Source organism: Berghia stephanieae, chromosome 5, assembly GCF_034508935.2.
Source record: "Berghia stephanieae isolate SIO BIC M18660-M18661 chromosome 5, UCSD_Bste_1.3, whole genome shotgun sequence".
Lineage (NCBI taxonomy): Eukaryota > Metazoa > Mollusca > Gastropoda > Nudibranchia > Aeolidiidae > Berghia > Berghia stephanieae.
The window spans coordinates 34,596,075-34,612,004 of NC_088364.1; the positions used below are offsets into that span (position 1 = coordinate 34,596,075).

The 15,930-nt window shown below is 33.8% G+C and overlaps 1 protein-coding gene across 1 annotated transcript in view; it reads right to left on the minus strand.

Annotated features, from left to right (window-relative positions):
• Positions 1–4,410: 4,410 nt before the first annotated feature.
• The window catches only part of LOC144972806 (uncharacterized), a 26,529-nt gene continuing 15,009 nt past the window's right edge, over positions 4,411–15,930 (minus strand). The window contains exons 8-16 of the mRNA XM_078914464.1: positions 15,865–15,930; positions 15,365–15,530; positions 12,887–13,044; positions 10,958–11,168; positions 9,882–10,086; positions 8,472–8,754; positions 8,051–8,199; positions 7,138–7,342; positions 4,411–6,127 (exon numbers count right to left, since the gene is read on the minus strand). The exon at positions 15,865–15,930 is cut by the window's right edge and continues 54 nt beyond it. Coding sequence (XP_078770590.1) covers positions 5,876–6,127; positions 7,138–7,342; positions 8,051–8,199; positions 8,472–8,754; positions 9,882–10,086; positions 10,958–11,168; positions 12,887–13,044; positions 15,365–15,530; positions 15,865–15,930 — 1,695 coding nt within the window. The 3' untranslated portion in view covers positions 4,411–5,875. The remainder of the gene's footprint in view (positions 6,128–7,137; positions 7,343–8,050; positions 8,200–8,471; positions 8,755–9,881; positions 10,087–10,957; positions 11,169–12,886; positions 13,045–15,364; positions 15,531–15,864) is intronic.

Genomic DNA, 15,930 nt, shown 5'->3' on the forward strand with positions numbered 1-15,930 from the left:
CTGCTTCTTTTTCTTTTCTTTTTTTTTTTTTTAGATTTTGGTTTGATTCCCTTTGTTTTACCTACTTAGAAATGCAGTCAAACCTGTGTAATATGGTCCTTTAAAAGGTTCTAATTCTTCTTCGTGATTATCATAAAGGGTTATTATGTGCATAGCACATGATTGTATATCTATGCCCACACCTCGCCAAACTATTTCTGTTAGATGATGCACAACTAATGATAGTTACCTATGTGTAATCTTATTTCTTGACATTGCAAGCTGAAGAAATATGTTAGCGTTTTTGTTTGTTTCATTGTCTTTGTTTGGTTACAGTTGTTGTTGACACTGTATTCATTCCTTTTCTTTTATCATTTTCCTTGCCTTTTTATAATGCGTACTGCAGTTGTGAAAAAAATAATGTCCAAATGCGAGAGGTACTGACACTGATACAGAATCTTGCATTCGATTTTAATCTTTAATTCAGTTACCAACCAAACATCCACGATTCCAGATCATTGACCAATAGTCACCAACAAACAATAAAACCTAGTGAATCAATCACCTTAATCAACTTGTTAACAATGCATTTGTGCAGTCTCAAGAATCTTTCTACACACAGAAATGCTGCCCTCATCTCACTTACTTGCATGAATATGTACTGAATTGCAAACGGTCACCATTAAAGGGAATTATTAGTTCCCATCCCACCAGCTGATAGTGACCACCGTATCAGAGCCAAGTTGGTAACTATATGTGATGTCCAGTCAAGACTGACAGCTTTGAAAGAAGTATTGTGCCTGGTTTGGAAGACTCTGAAAAGATGCGTTTGATGTAACTATACAAATGCGGTCACCGATCATCCCTGTGAGATTTATTTTCTTTTGACTAGTGTCATCATACGTAATACGTAACAACTGCATTTATACTTTTTCTAAGCATCTGAGAAGCAGTGACCAACACTCATGGTCCAGGGTCATTAACTTTATTTGCTTACTGCTGTCTTTGACGGGGTACAACTAAGAAGTGTGAAATTTTTTATCCGATATCAAGAAGTCTTTCTCCCACTAAATTGGAAAACTCCATTATATCGAGAAATTGCTTTAAAATGCAAACCTAAGGTAGTTAGCATTTACTATAGCGATCAATGATTTGGAACTGAAGAGAAAATTTTCCATATTACAGAGGAAGTGAAATTTTAGTGTTCATTTTCACATTTGACAGTGACTAAAGATCAGAAGTTAAACAAGGCATCTTACCCATCATGAGTAATACAATAGATAACCATAACTTAATTGCTTCCCTTACAGCCCTATGACATTGGTGGTAGTGATGATGGTGTAGTGGTGGTTGTTGTAGAAGTAATGGTAGTGAGAATTATGTGGAAGTGGTGGTTGTAGTAGTGGTGGTATTGATGATGATATGATGGTGGTAGTGGTTGTGGTAGTGATGGTAATGATGATGTGGTGGTGGTGGTAGTGATGATGATGTGATGATGGTGGTTGCATCTGTGGTGGTAGTGATGATGATGCAGTGATGGTTGTAATAGAGCTGGTAATGATGATGATATGGTGGTAGTAGTGATGATATGTGGTGGTGGCGGTTGTAGTAGTGGTGGTAGTGATAATGATGCAGCTGTTGTTGCAGTAGTGGTGGCGGTGATGATGTGTGGCTGTTGTTTTAGTGGTGGTGGTGGCAGTAGTAATGGTGGTTGTGTTAACAGTTGAATAATTGAAAAAATTGCGGGAAATTACGAATTTTAGGGCCACAAAAATCCATGATGACAGACAAATGTTGCGTTTATCTACAATGTTGAAACTGCAACTCTATAGATTGTATTGCATTAGATTGGCAAAGCAACACTTTTATGTGCGACAAGACTTGACGCACGTAAGATGCTGTTATAATTAGTTTTTTTTCGAAAGGGACAATGCTTTTACTGGCTAGGTACTCATTTCACACTTGAATATAGTGAGGAAAGAGCTTTTTCCAATGACTCAACTTTTCATTGCCCACAGCAGGACTCGTACCAGGGATATACAGGACAGATGCGAATTTCAAACCACAAGACCAAAATCTGTACAAGTTTTCAAGAGTGTCCGCTGCAGATGCCACAATACCTAACAGAATTTTTCCAAAATGGTAAATTTGGCCTCCCCAATTCTACGTGCATACAAGAAGGAAGGAAGCATGTGTCAGAATGGAGTGCACTTTGGAAGTATAAAACCTGACTCATTAAAAAAAATATGAGATTAACATTTGTTGATGAGGTATACATTGTGACCCAAAGGTTATTTTTGTAGTTTCTATTTGTTTCACATGGACAACGAAGCCTGCAGCTATGAGTCCTAAAGAAAATAAAAGAATAAAGAAATCTTCAATAAGAGAAAACAAATGAAAACTGGAGTTTCAAATTTATCCAAAGACAAACCATGGCAGCCAGTTTTTTTTATCCGACCATCATTTTTTCCAATGTTGTCCCTGTATACATAGCCTCCTTTTACTGCACTATAAATTTTGGTTATTTGGAGACAAAAAAAATGTATATGGCAAAGATTCTGGCTGACTAAATTGTCCATTCTTCCTGGGGAGTCAGGAAAATTACAAGTGCTGTTAAGCTTACAAAAGCGAGCAAAATTAATAAAATATCTCCTAAAATTTCGTCATATATAAGTATATAAAGAAAGGGAGATTTTCTGTTGTTTTTTAATGTTTTACGGCGCTTGCGACACATTTAGGTTAAATCAGAGCCAGTAAAAAGAAGAAAATGGAATTGGAAAAATATTCTAGATTTGCAATCAAAGCACCCAAGAAAAAGTAAGACTTGGGGAATTGGTTCAAATAGGGAACATGTAGATACCAAGAGCATTCCATCAATGTATTTTGCTTGAGATCACTTTAAAGTCTCGTCTAAGCACAGGATCCCACTAAGAGGAATACACTCAAATGTTTATAGAATACACCCAAATCAGAATATATAACAATACATAACAGAGAGATGATTTACAAGGAGGAAATATCATCTCCAAAACCTATAAATATACATTTGACTGTTTCCCTCCCAGTCAAGGACCCCGGCCAGTGCTAGGACAAAGCTAAGTTATCCCATTACAAGACAAAGACAAAAAGCAACTCGGAAAACAGATATAAGGGGATAGAATATACAGCGTGACTCTGCCCACCATGGGAGGTCAAAGACCCCACCCAGAAAGAGAAGGAGGGGAAGAGAGAGAACGGATGGGGCCAAAAGAATGCAGCTAATTTTTGTTGGATAAAGTCCTTTTAGAATTTATATGCAATTACTTCTTTAAAATATCTGACTTGTATATGGCAGCCAACTGTCTAAGACCGCTTCTTTCCTCACGTCCCGTGGATGGCTGCCTTATTCAAGTTTATGTATCTAAAACAAGGACAGTATCGTTACAGAGAATGAGACAAATATGTATAGGGAATAGACGTATAGAGAACTTATCCGTAGCACCAGAAAACACCTGTTTCGTGATAGTGATGGGCATAAATTTATATACGTAAGGAATCAGTACTGCACATCGTTTTTGGATTTCTACTTGTCACTTGCAATTGCGACTGTGCTAGTTGCCTTCAAGCATATTAGTTAACGTGATAAAAAGCTGCTAGAAGCTATGGACGAAATAATAAGCGATCTGGGTTTTTTAATAATGTATTTATGTTTTTATTGGGGGGTTTTTGTTTGGAGTTTGCTTAGCCCGAAACGTTCCGTGTTTGGTATTTTGTTGTGTTTTTGAAGCTGTTACATGCACTTTTGTTTAATAGCACATTAGTTAAACCACTTCAAATATAAACTAATTGCCTTTATGTCTGAATAGCGTGGTATAAAGTACGTGTGGGTTTAGTCATGCCACAACGTATGCATTACATGTTTCTTAACAGTCCGTTGTTTTATCCATGAGCCAAGTGAATTACCAATGGTAAATAAATAACTCTTAAGTCAACAATTGTGAAGCTCTCTTGGCCAGTGACAGTCTTTGTACGTAAAGACAATGCAGAGTGAACCAGCCACAAGCCCAACTTATTACAATTCTTCTTCTTTGCCTATCATTATATTAGTCAGTTGTGACTTGAGGCAAAACTCCATCTACAATTAATTGTTAACAACATTAGAACCCGTTCTTATATAGTCACTAGATGATAAGTCAAAGAAGAATTTTAGCTTAAGGCTATAGATCTACTTGGCTTTTATAAGAACTGATTTTTGGATATTTTTACTTTACACACTTACTTAATGCTTAGCTACAAAAGAATAGGCCCAGAAGCTTAGATACAACGGTAAAGAATGAAAAAAGCAACCAAATATAAATTGTTTTCAAGGGCCGACTTCAAGCGAGAGTTGACATAAGCCAATTGACTTTACATGGTTTGCAAGGAACTTAGTAAAATAAATCAAATAAGACGTATATTCTTAAAGCTTTATTCATCATAAAACAGTTTCTAAAATGGAAATAATGTTTTAAAAAATTATTGTCCTCTTTTCTTTCATATATATTAATACTTATCCATCCACTAGAGTTTTATTGTTATTTTGAATTTGAATTGATTATTTCAATCAAATCAAAATATGTAGGACAATGAAAAGAAATGCTATTGGGATACTGACTTGGTGCCTGAAACTCGGTAGAGAGTCAAAATAATGCTGAAATCTAATGATAAAAATAGTAAACACATATCACAGCGCACATGATGATATAGAGCTACAAATCTTTATTTCAATCCGCATGATGATGCATAAGAATAAAGCAGTAAATTCAGGAATACACATTATAGTAAACATAGTTAAACATTTTCAGGCTCCATTTTACTGTGATTCTATTGTAAAATAAACTGTAAGCTGGGGGGGGGGGTGGAGTTTACAGGGTTTAAAGGACAACTAAAATTCTTTCTCGTTTAACAGATTTACAAATAATAATAATTAAAGTTTTATAAAAACGAAATAGGAAATCTGCGACACAATGTCAAAATGTTATTGTTTGTCATCCACAGTGGAAATTAAAAGTTAATGGTTTATCTTGGATGAACAAAATTATTCATCTTATGTTTGTGATTTATCTATAAAGGCAAGAATACGTCTTAATACTTTTTAATCATTGAAACCAAAAATTGATCATTTATTGTACTTTGTAAAATAAAATTGTAATACTGGATCCTGATTTTGAGATTCTTATATTTTTATTTGTATATATCATATAAACTGGCAACGATTTCATTCTTAATGACACGCAGTGAACCTTTAAATTATTAGAGAAACATCACTTATATCATCACAAACAAGGGTATAAAATTTTTGGTAGCACTCTTGAAATGGCAATCAACATGCCACAACTGTATTTTGTTCAGCTTCCTTAACCAATTTGTATTTTTTATCAAACATTAGTTACATAAAAGTTCGTAAAAATAAATCTATGTAGTTTTTTTAATGAATAAATTGTAAAATTGCTTAAATTGTATTATTTCATAAAAATGCACATTGACAAGATAAAGAATAGAAAGAACATTTGGAGGACAAAATGTATTAGGAGATAATTTGTCATATTGGTAAAACAAGTGATACAATTTTCACTACTTTCCAATGTTATGACATTTTAAAAAGAAATGAGTGCCTAACTTTCTGATTATCATTAATGATAATAATGAGCAGTAATAATAAATGTTGTTTTATCTTGAATGTATGAAAATGAGTATCAAAAAAAAAAAAATTAAGTGAAGATGATTAAAGAAGTTTTTACCTTTTTAATGCTCTGAAATTATTCGGGTATGATAAAGTGATCAAACTTTAAATGTCAGAATTGGCATTGTTATGAATTTCATATCACGCATATGTATATCTTAATATTGCTATTGTATACAAATATAAAAACACATTTTATGGTTTACCAAACTCAAAACCAGCTAATTCATCAATTTTATAGCAGAAGGCAATGTAGTTGACGTCAGTGCGGCCTCCCACTTGGACCTGGTATTTCTTCCAAATAAGTTTGATATCAGTATCACCTGCCAAATTGCCCAATTCCAATTCGTTCAACACTCGACGGAATTGTGACTGGGACACTGCACCATTATGGACCCTATCGTAGTCCTCAAACAATGGGAACAGTTGCATGTGATGGCGTCGGACCTGAAAAAAAAATATTATTTTTTAAAATAATGAATTCATAAATCAACAAGAATAGAGTTATAAAGTGTGAAACCAGTGTTCTTAAACAAATTAACAATTTGTAAATACAGCTATCGCAGACATATTCCAATTCATAAATTCATAAAAATGGAAAGACTTGGATTTTTTTGGTCTATTTTTATGGTATATTTTTATAAATTTTAGTTGTTAGGAATGCCTGTCATTTTGTCACCGAAAGATTTTTCTTCTTTATTGATAATATGTCAAAAGATAAAATAAGCAAATATCTTTTCAATAAGTATATCAATTAAAAGTGATTCTCTGGGTTCCTCAAAGACTCAATACAATATGTTCTTCTATAACTATAGCATCCATATGTTGACAAAGTATTGACTGAATTATCTACACACAAAACAAAATAAGATCAACAATGTGCCCAGTGCATCAATTAGTTTTCAACTGGTTGACATATATAAACCTGACTTTTCGAACATAATATATTCAGATTGAATATCATATCTTGTTTCAATCAGTAAGTAGAGTGAAATTTGAAACGTCATTAATTAATTATGGTGGGAAACATTTTTGAAAATCATGTTGATTATCATGACATATGAACAAGTACGAGTATTTCATGTGAAATTTTCTTTGAGTATGTCAGGGGATATCGTTCCAACATTGTTTAATGTTGCAGGTTGTCTTTGTTATAAAAGTGGAAACTCTTTGTGATAAAACAAAGGGTTAAAATCTGGTTATCCTTGCAGTTGACTTTTTTAAAATGTTAATTTAAAGCCTCAAGGTTTGTGCATTTAAAAACAATATCGCGTTAAAAAAAATGGTTATTGGACTTATTTTAAAGAAGACTTTTGATTGAATTATTTCACACGCAAAAGAAACATTTTCATAACAAGATATAAACTATTTCATCCTTTATTTCTGAAAGGTGATTCAGATAAGTTCCATAAAGCCACAAACTATATGTTGAAGTTAAAAGTTTTTACTTGTCTTACCTTTTCTGCAATCCTTGCTAAACATGTAGCAAGTTGGTTATCCTCCTCTGCTGACAGTTGTGTCACAGTCCATTCTTCATCAGGCTTGAATTGCTCTACATGCTCAAGTGGGTTCTTTTCTAAGTGGTCTTTGGTGAAAATCGACTCAATATCTTTGCAAAACCTCAAGTATTCCACGTATCGTTCATCACATCCAGATTGATACCTGAGGGGGAGGGAGATAATTTTAAAAGTTTATGAATGTTGAAAAAATGAAATGAATAAATACTTTTTGAAAATATTTATCAATGATTTTTTTTATTAATACTGATACAGTACTATGCATGCACTTTATGGTCCAATTGCTACACCAAAACCTTTTGTAATTGTGGCTATATTTTGATTTATCACTTTCATACCTAAATATTTGTATTAAAGGGGGATGTTAATAAGCGATAAAAAGAATATAGGAAATAAAAAGAAATGAAAAAGTTTTACAAACTTATAATATGGAAAATATATTACGTATAAGCAATTTAAAAAGTTTATACTGTTTGAAATGTTTTGAATATTAGAGAGAATTATGATCTTAGTTTTTCAAGTGTATCACTCCATTCTAAATAGGTTTGTTTGCAAATCCCCCAGATGATACAAAATAAAACAGAATCACTACAATTAAAAAGAACGAGCGCATTGCTTCCATTTTAAACCTTTCTAGTGATTGTGCTTTGCCTTTTTATTAATTTTTTTTCTTGCATGGCAAATTATAAATCATTGTACTCTACTTAAATCTTACTGCTTTTCATAGAGCAATGAAATGTTTATAAAGTCAATCACAGTTGCCTGTAGACTAAATAAAAAATAAAATTTTCAGTCATCTACCTGCATCCATCTATTGAAAGATAGTTAACAGTAATTCAAGATTTAAACTTACTTGTCTTCTAACATTGCGATTTCTGACTCATATAAGTCAAGTCTTGCAAGGTTGAGAGCTCGCCGGAAAGATGTTTTCTGCATGCGCCCTGATCTCAGTTTATCATAATCTCTCATGAACTCCAAAACTCTCAATCTCTCCTTGCATACCTGAAATGATTAGTTCATACCAAAAAATATATAAATATTTCATTGAGAAAATAAAGGCTGCAATAATCAATTTAAGTGATGTCTTGATGGTCCCACGTTTGTTCTCAAAGTTCTTTTCAAATTGTATCAGGACTGTAAAAATAGGAAACAGTGATCATCAGAATAAAAAGGTTTAAACAATCATACATTTGCTGAAAGTCCTGGCTGCTTTAATTTCAACAAATTAAACAGTCAATATATCATGGAAACAAATTAAAATGTTGTGAACTTACTTTCGTTTTTATCTTGATGAAAACGTTCTCCAAATCAGATTTTGGTCTTTGTTCTGGTAAAACTTTCTTGGAATTCGCTTGTCTGATTTCTTCCATCCTTTTCACATACATGAACGGCACGGGTTCACTGGGTTCAAGATCACAAAGGAATTTCTTGTAATTCACGCCTGTGTCATTGCAATACAGAGCTTCAAGTGCATCCATTTCTTGTTCTTCAATAGGGATTTCCAAAATGGTAAAACTTTTGCGGAATTGAGACCGAGTTATGTGACCATTGTTATGGCTGTGAATAAATTGTTGATGATAATTAAGTCATTAATTATGCTGTAAAATTCAAATTAGAAAAGCAAAAAAGGTGACAAAAGATTACATTTGCAGAGGCATGTGAGTTATTCTGACGTCAGAGCAAGCTGTAGATTTCGTTTATATTTAATCCTTTTATAAAATTCAAAGCCATGTTAACTCTCTCCTTATCAGCCATTTTCAGAATTTTCCCCCAAACATCACATCCATCCAACACAAAAACAGACATTTCTTACTCAAACAGAAAAGCAACAAGCACATTCTATACATAATATTTTCCGACAATATGAGCTCTATTACAGAATGTCAAGTTTTTATAGCTGTAGCAAAAAGAAATGAAATCTGAATGAAAAAATGACGGTTGCATCGTAACAAAAGTGACGATTTTCAAATAAGTGGTAAGGACAGGGTTAAGGCAAAATGTACCGTGCTATACGTGATAACATAGTTATATTTGGGCAGACAAAGGGGAACCTTTGGTTCTGCAGATGCATGATGAGCATACAATCGAGGGATTAATTCACCAACATGGCGCATTAGTATAAAAACAAAACTTGTTCAAACAATCGACGAAAGGTAACAGTTTTTGGTCATGTCTTCAAGAAAGATTATGTCAAAAAATTCATGATGACTAAAAAAAAGTAAGGAGAAAAGATAATGAATAACTATACGCAAAATTATGAAGCTGGAAAGGTCGTGGACAGACAAGAATCGTTTCGTTCCTCTGAAGAACAGAGAAAAGACAGGATTGAAAAGTCATGGTCGCTAGTGTCTGCAACAAACTGACACTAGATGATAATGATGATGATGATGATGATGATGATGATGATGATGATGATGATGATGATGATGATGACGATGATAACAGAAGGAGTTGCTGGATATTACATTTATTAAATAGATAATAAATGTAAGAGTCTTTCTTATATATTCAATGTTTCAGACAAGAGGAAATGCGGAATTGTTTTGTAATAATTAATGAACGGATGTTGAGGAGAAATGAAAATGTAAAGCGCCCTCTAAACACGTATATGAAAGTTTCACAGCCACCGTATATTTGGTAAATCATATCCCAGTATATTACATTTCTTGAGACATCATTATTACCTGTCAAAATCCTGGAATGTTGGTTTCATTAATATACGACGATGTTCAACCCTTTGTCTGATGCGATTCATTGTTTGGTTGTACAAATCTACATGATCTTGAGAGGCTTCATTCCAGTCAACAGTGCCAGGCTTAGGTACTCTGAATATTTCTTGGCGAGGGACACACACCGTGGGCTCCTGTTCTAGCCCTTCCTGAGTAAAGACTACACAAAGGAAAAAAAGGAATTCAATTATAAAACGGTCCTCTGCTTGTATGTTTGTTTGTTTTGTTTTTTTATTTGTTGGGGTTGGTTATTAATGTTCTTTTGTGGAGATTTTTTGGTTTGCATTTTACTTTCCTTTTTTTTTAAATTCGTTTTGTTTCTTTGATTGTTTTTTTTCTTCTTTTTTTTTTTTGGTTGTTATTGTTGTTTTGTCTTGTTTTTTGTATTTCTTTTCCTTTTCTTTTTTCTTTTTCTTTCTTTTTTTTTTTTTTTTTTGGGTGGGGGGGGGGGGCTTAACATAATATAGTTCATTGTCACAGATTAGAATTTGAAATTATTTATAGATTGAAAATACAAAAGTTGCAGCTTATGTCTCGAAAGAGTAAAATTCAATGATGAAATTGAATACTATCGTTTAGCTAAAAATGCAAATGCTTTGAATGTTTGGCTGCATTCCTTAATTGTGTAGACGATATAGATATGGCATAAAATATTTTGACGAATCTAAGATGACAGGAAAGATTGTAAAGACTAAACTCGTTTAGATCTAATTCATTTTCTATAATTTTGAAAAATGTAAAACTCAAAACTGGTTTTTGTTAGGCTTAAAATTTATTTTATCATTATGTTTTACTTTAAACACAAAGTTTCACGTCGTTTCTCCTACAATATAAAATAAAACTGATGGTTTTGAATGCTTTCATTTACCATGTGATCTGACTTATTTTGAACATAAATTTTCTAGTTATCTTAAACTGTGTGATTTTCACTTTTACTCAGCTATTAATTTCCTTTTTTAATATAGATTATTATTGATGCAAATATTCCGAAGAACTATCTTTGTGTTATTTTGAGAAGTAATCAAACATACCACTTTCCACATCTCTCAAGAAATTAGTCCATAGAACTTGATCGGGTTTGGCAGGATTCTTGTAGCTCTGCACCAACAAAGCAAACTGATTGTCATTGAGATCATGTTTGCCAAGTTTACTGAATCCCATGCTGGCCATACCTCTCCTGAACTGAGAAATGCTGATGGAACCACTTCTCAACATGTCAAAATCTTGGAAATACTCAATTACCTATTTACATGAAACAAAAATCATAGTGATAAAAACAAAGCTTATATTAAGGTATTAATTCAGACTATTGGTAAGGATCAAATATAATCTATAGACATATAGACTTGCAATTTTGTTTTACAATTTGGAATGTTGAGTTTTTAACAATATAAATTGATTTCGTACAATCAATATCTCCAGTTGCTTTAAATTACTACTATTTACTTCATTCAACTTGGTGTCGAATTTCTTTTCATCTGCCTTTACTTGATTTGACATCATATTCAGCGGCGTGACGTCATCACAGTATATGATGGTGCCAAGATCAGAGATTTAAAAACTTACACTAGCGACAGAGCGAATGAAGATGACTTCATTCCGCTCATTGTTTTTATTTTCAGACCACCAGTTGGGTAATAGTTCTACTAAAATACATAACCAGACTATACGTTTAAGGTTATGCATAGTTTTGTATGTTGGTATGTTTCATCTGGCAGGTAAATGTTGTGAGTATTTTACCTCAAAGCAAAGCATTAATCAGAAAATGTACTTTCAAAAAAGGAACAGCTTCTCTCTCTCTCTCTCTCTCTCTCTCTCTCTCTCTCTCTCTCTCTCTCTCTCTCTCTCTCTCTCTCTTCTCTCTCTTCCTCTCTCTCTCTCTCTCCTCTCTCTCTCTCTCTCTCTCTCTCTCTCTCTCTCTCTCTCTCTCTCTCTCTCTCTCTCTCTCTCTCTCTCTCTCTCTCTCTCTCTCTCTCTCTCTCTCTCTCTTCTCTCTCTCTCTCTCTCTCTCTTCTCTCTCTCTCTCTCTCTCTCTCTCTCTCTCTCTCTCTCTCTCTCTCTCTCTCTTCTCCTCCCTCTCTCTCTCTCTCTCTCTCTCTCTCTCCTCTCTCTCTCTCCTCTCTCATCATCCCATCTTCTTTCATCTATCACAACACATCACACACATATAATATATATATATATATATATATATATATATATATATATAGGCAAACACACGAGCAATAAAATAATATGTTGCTATTGATCATGAGCACATAAAATTATCTCATTAAACAAGTATGTTATTAGTATCTATATATTATTTAAATTGCATGCTGCTTCATTCTCCTTCCCACATAGTTCTCTGTCGTCATTTTTGACAATTGATGTTATAAATAGGACCGCCGAAGTCACCCTAATGATATAAATAGCATTATTTGTGAACAGTGGCCACAACAGAGTTCATAATAAATGGATCCAGAACCTGTCGTTTCCAAAAACGTGTTTTTTTAAGATGGCAAAGTTAAACTCTTTTTCAGTGACAATCAGCTGTTGTTGGACTATTGGTTATACAGTTCACTCCACTTAATCACACATCAGTTAATCGCACACTCCGCTTATACACTACACATTCCCCGGAAAATTGAATTTTTGCTTTATAAACACTCCCCTTAATGGCACACCTTTGTTTTAGGAGCACCATACATAGCCATTGTATGGCTATGTGCCAACGAAAGTGAGAGGTGACAGTCACATCATCAGACCATGTCACAAAGCCACACATGCAATGATATAACATTAGGCAGTGTGGTAGTTGATCGCCTGGTGTACACGTTTTATTTAAAAGAGAATATTTGTCGGGTTTTGAAAAAAGACGGTATCTTTTTTTTTTTTTAATTTAGGCAGTTCGTGGCACCAAATCAATTAATAGAGCCCTGCCACTGCTTATATTGTTGATGGAACAAATAAACACTTACTCTGAGACTGTTTGTTAGAACAATATGTCGTATACGAGCCATGAGCTCCTCAAAACTGACAGGAGCACTTTCCACCCACTTTGTGTCCTTATCCACAACGACATTTGTTCTGGTATGATCGGCAATGTCCACATCATCCATGGTGTGGCCCACAAACTCTGTCAAATGTATAAATTTTTATTACTGAACATTTGTGTTTTCATTCGTAATTCAAAGACATTGATTAAAATTGTAGTAGTCTTTTGTGGTCTTGTGGTATGACACTCGCTTTCAGACCTGTAAGTCCCTGATTCAAGTCCCTTTCTTAGAATTGCAAAGAAGACTTTACTCACAGTCTCTAACCCACTCAGGTGTAAAATGAGTACCTTGCCATTAAAAGTGTTCTTCGTCTTCTTCTTCCTTGTAGGCTAAAACTTCAACTTGAAGATTTAAATGGCCTATCTGTTGTCTCACGAGCGAGCAGATCTGATGATAGGCAACGATGTTCTAAATCATTCTACTGAGCCAGACTATTTCGTAATGGTTGGAAGAGGGTTCCAGATCCTGATGGTGGAGGGGGAAAAGGAATAAAGATGCTCGTCTGTTCGGGAGTAAGGAATGGCAAATAACACTGGGGAGTTTCCTATGTCAAAAAAAATTATAATAATAATTGAGCTTTTATATAGCGCAATATCCACTTAACGTGCTCAAAGCGCTTTACAAGGGGTCCCTGGTCAACAGCAACACATAACATGTAGGACGAGACATGACGCCTGTTAGGCGATATTACAATTTTTTGGACAAAGACAACGCTGTTAATGGCCAGGTACTCATTTTACACCTGAGTATGGTGAGAGAATGTGAGTAAAGAGTCTTTTCTAAGGACTCAACTATGCGTCGAGCGAGGCTCGAACCCAGGACCTTCCGATCCGAAAGCGAGTGTCATACCACTAGACCACATAGCCGCACAATAGTACTTTACAATCGTCATGCTTTGTCCTACATGTTAAGTATTGCTTTTGACCTGGGACCCTTGTAAAATGCTTTGAGCATATTAAGTGGATATTGCGCTAATTAAAAGTTCAAGCTTTTTGTGGTTTTTTTTTTTGTTTTTTTATAATAAGAATGAAAATAGCTCTTATCCAATAACGTACCGTACTAATTCCTTTTATCAATTAATCAATTATTAAAACGTTATTATCTTTAAAATCACAAAGTATTTCATTATTCAAATTATATAATGTCACTTAAATTTACTTGTGTATTTCTATATCCAATCAAAAAGAAATAAATCTAATTCTGTGCAGACTATTCAACTGTGTCATTAAGTCATGACTTGTAACCGTTTTGTAGATATATCTATCAGAGAGAGGTATGCCTGATGACAATAATGATAGTAATGTGTCTCTTTGTCAATAATTTTTTTAAATATTTTATTTGGCTTTTTCTCTTGAGCTTTTATATATGGAATATCCACTAATCATGCTCAACATGCTTTACAAGGGGTCTGTAGCCTATAGCAACGCTTAACATGTAGGACAATACATGACACCTATTAGGCAATATAACTTTTTTTCTGACAGAGACAACGCTGTTAACTGCCAGGTACTCATTTTACACCTGAGTATATATGAGAGAATGTGAGTAAAGATACTTTTTCCAGGACTCAACTATGAACAACTCTGAAGGCAAGTGTCATACCACAAGACCAAATAGCCGCAATTGCATCATTAGGTTGGGTTATAGCTAACTCTTTGCTAATATATTTATGTTCATATTGATACTTCGTGTGTAAGTTCCGTTTGTTTAGTTGTGTCATTAGCTGAGGAAGAAATAAGTAGTTCAAGTGAATCCCTCTAATGATAAGAATGACATTGAAAATAAATTATTCCTGTTTGATGAAAAATTGCCTCAGAAAATCAATAAGAAAACATCTTAAATGACTCATTGACTGGTTATATTTTTTAAGTACTGACTTTGTATGACATTGATCTACTATTTAAATCAACAGTGTGTCTCACATTAAATCTCCTGGAGAAAAAATCACATTCATAAAATATTGCTAGAGCTTGTTTTAAAACGAGAGCTTTGTCTAGAGAGGCCCATTAGCAATATCAAAAGTTATTGTAAAGGCAGTTGGTATACCTTATCATCTGCGTTGATTTGTTGTTGGCTGAAGAAGGGTTTTGAACACAAAACATTCTGTGTTAAGTATTTTGTTCTTTTAAGAAGCTGTGTTATTCATTTTGGTTCAATACTTTTTACACTTTGGTTTTATACGGTTTGCAAAATAGTGTGCAGCTTTTAGCCACCACCTCTCCTTCCCGCATCACACTTGATTGTACATTTCTTATAAAGCTGATCAATTGCTTCTTCTATACCTGCCAATATTTTTTAACGGATGATAACAAGAAAGATGTAATGAAGAAAATTGATACGGGCAGTTATTTATTATGGTCCTGCGGTACTTTTCGAGTTGAAGGATATTTTTTAACTTACCTTTATCTACGGACTGGACAAATGCTGTATAGTTTACATCACCAGTGGCTGGATCTTGAAACTTGTTGAGCAACAATTTTAATGCCTCATTGTTGACATTTAACCCCAAGAAATGAAGAACTCTTGCAAACTGAGTTGGTGTGATCACTTGGGTGTTAGCTTTTGACTGCATGGTAGAAATGAATTACTGATGTTTAGAGATTTTTCGATCTGAAGTAGTTTTAATCATAATGTCTCATAAAAATAACGAGGAAGTTTATATCTATACCTATAAAACATTATCATAAGTTATTCCAGTCTTCCCTTGCAATAGACCCTAAAGACAAATTTCCCCTTGGGGATGAATAAAGGTAATTGTATTTTATTTTTATTTTATGATTATGGTTTTATTTCTTTTTATTAAAAGCTTAACATAAATATCAATATGCATGAAATGTGGGTAAGATTATTCAAAAAAGTAAAAAAGAAACATTATTTGTGTCATGATTTAATTATCTTACCCTGTCGTAATCCTTGAAATATTGGTTGACCATGATTCTGTCCTTCCTAATTTTGTCAGAAATTTG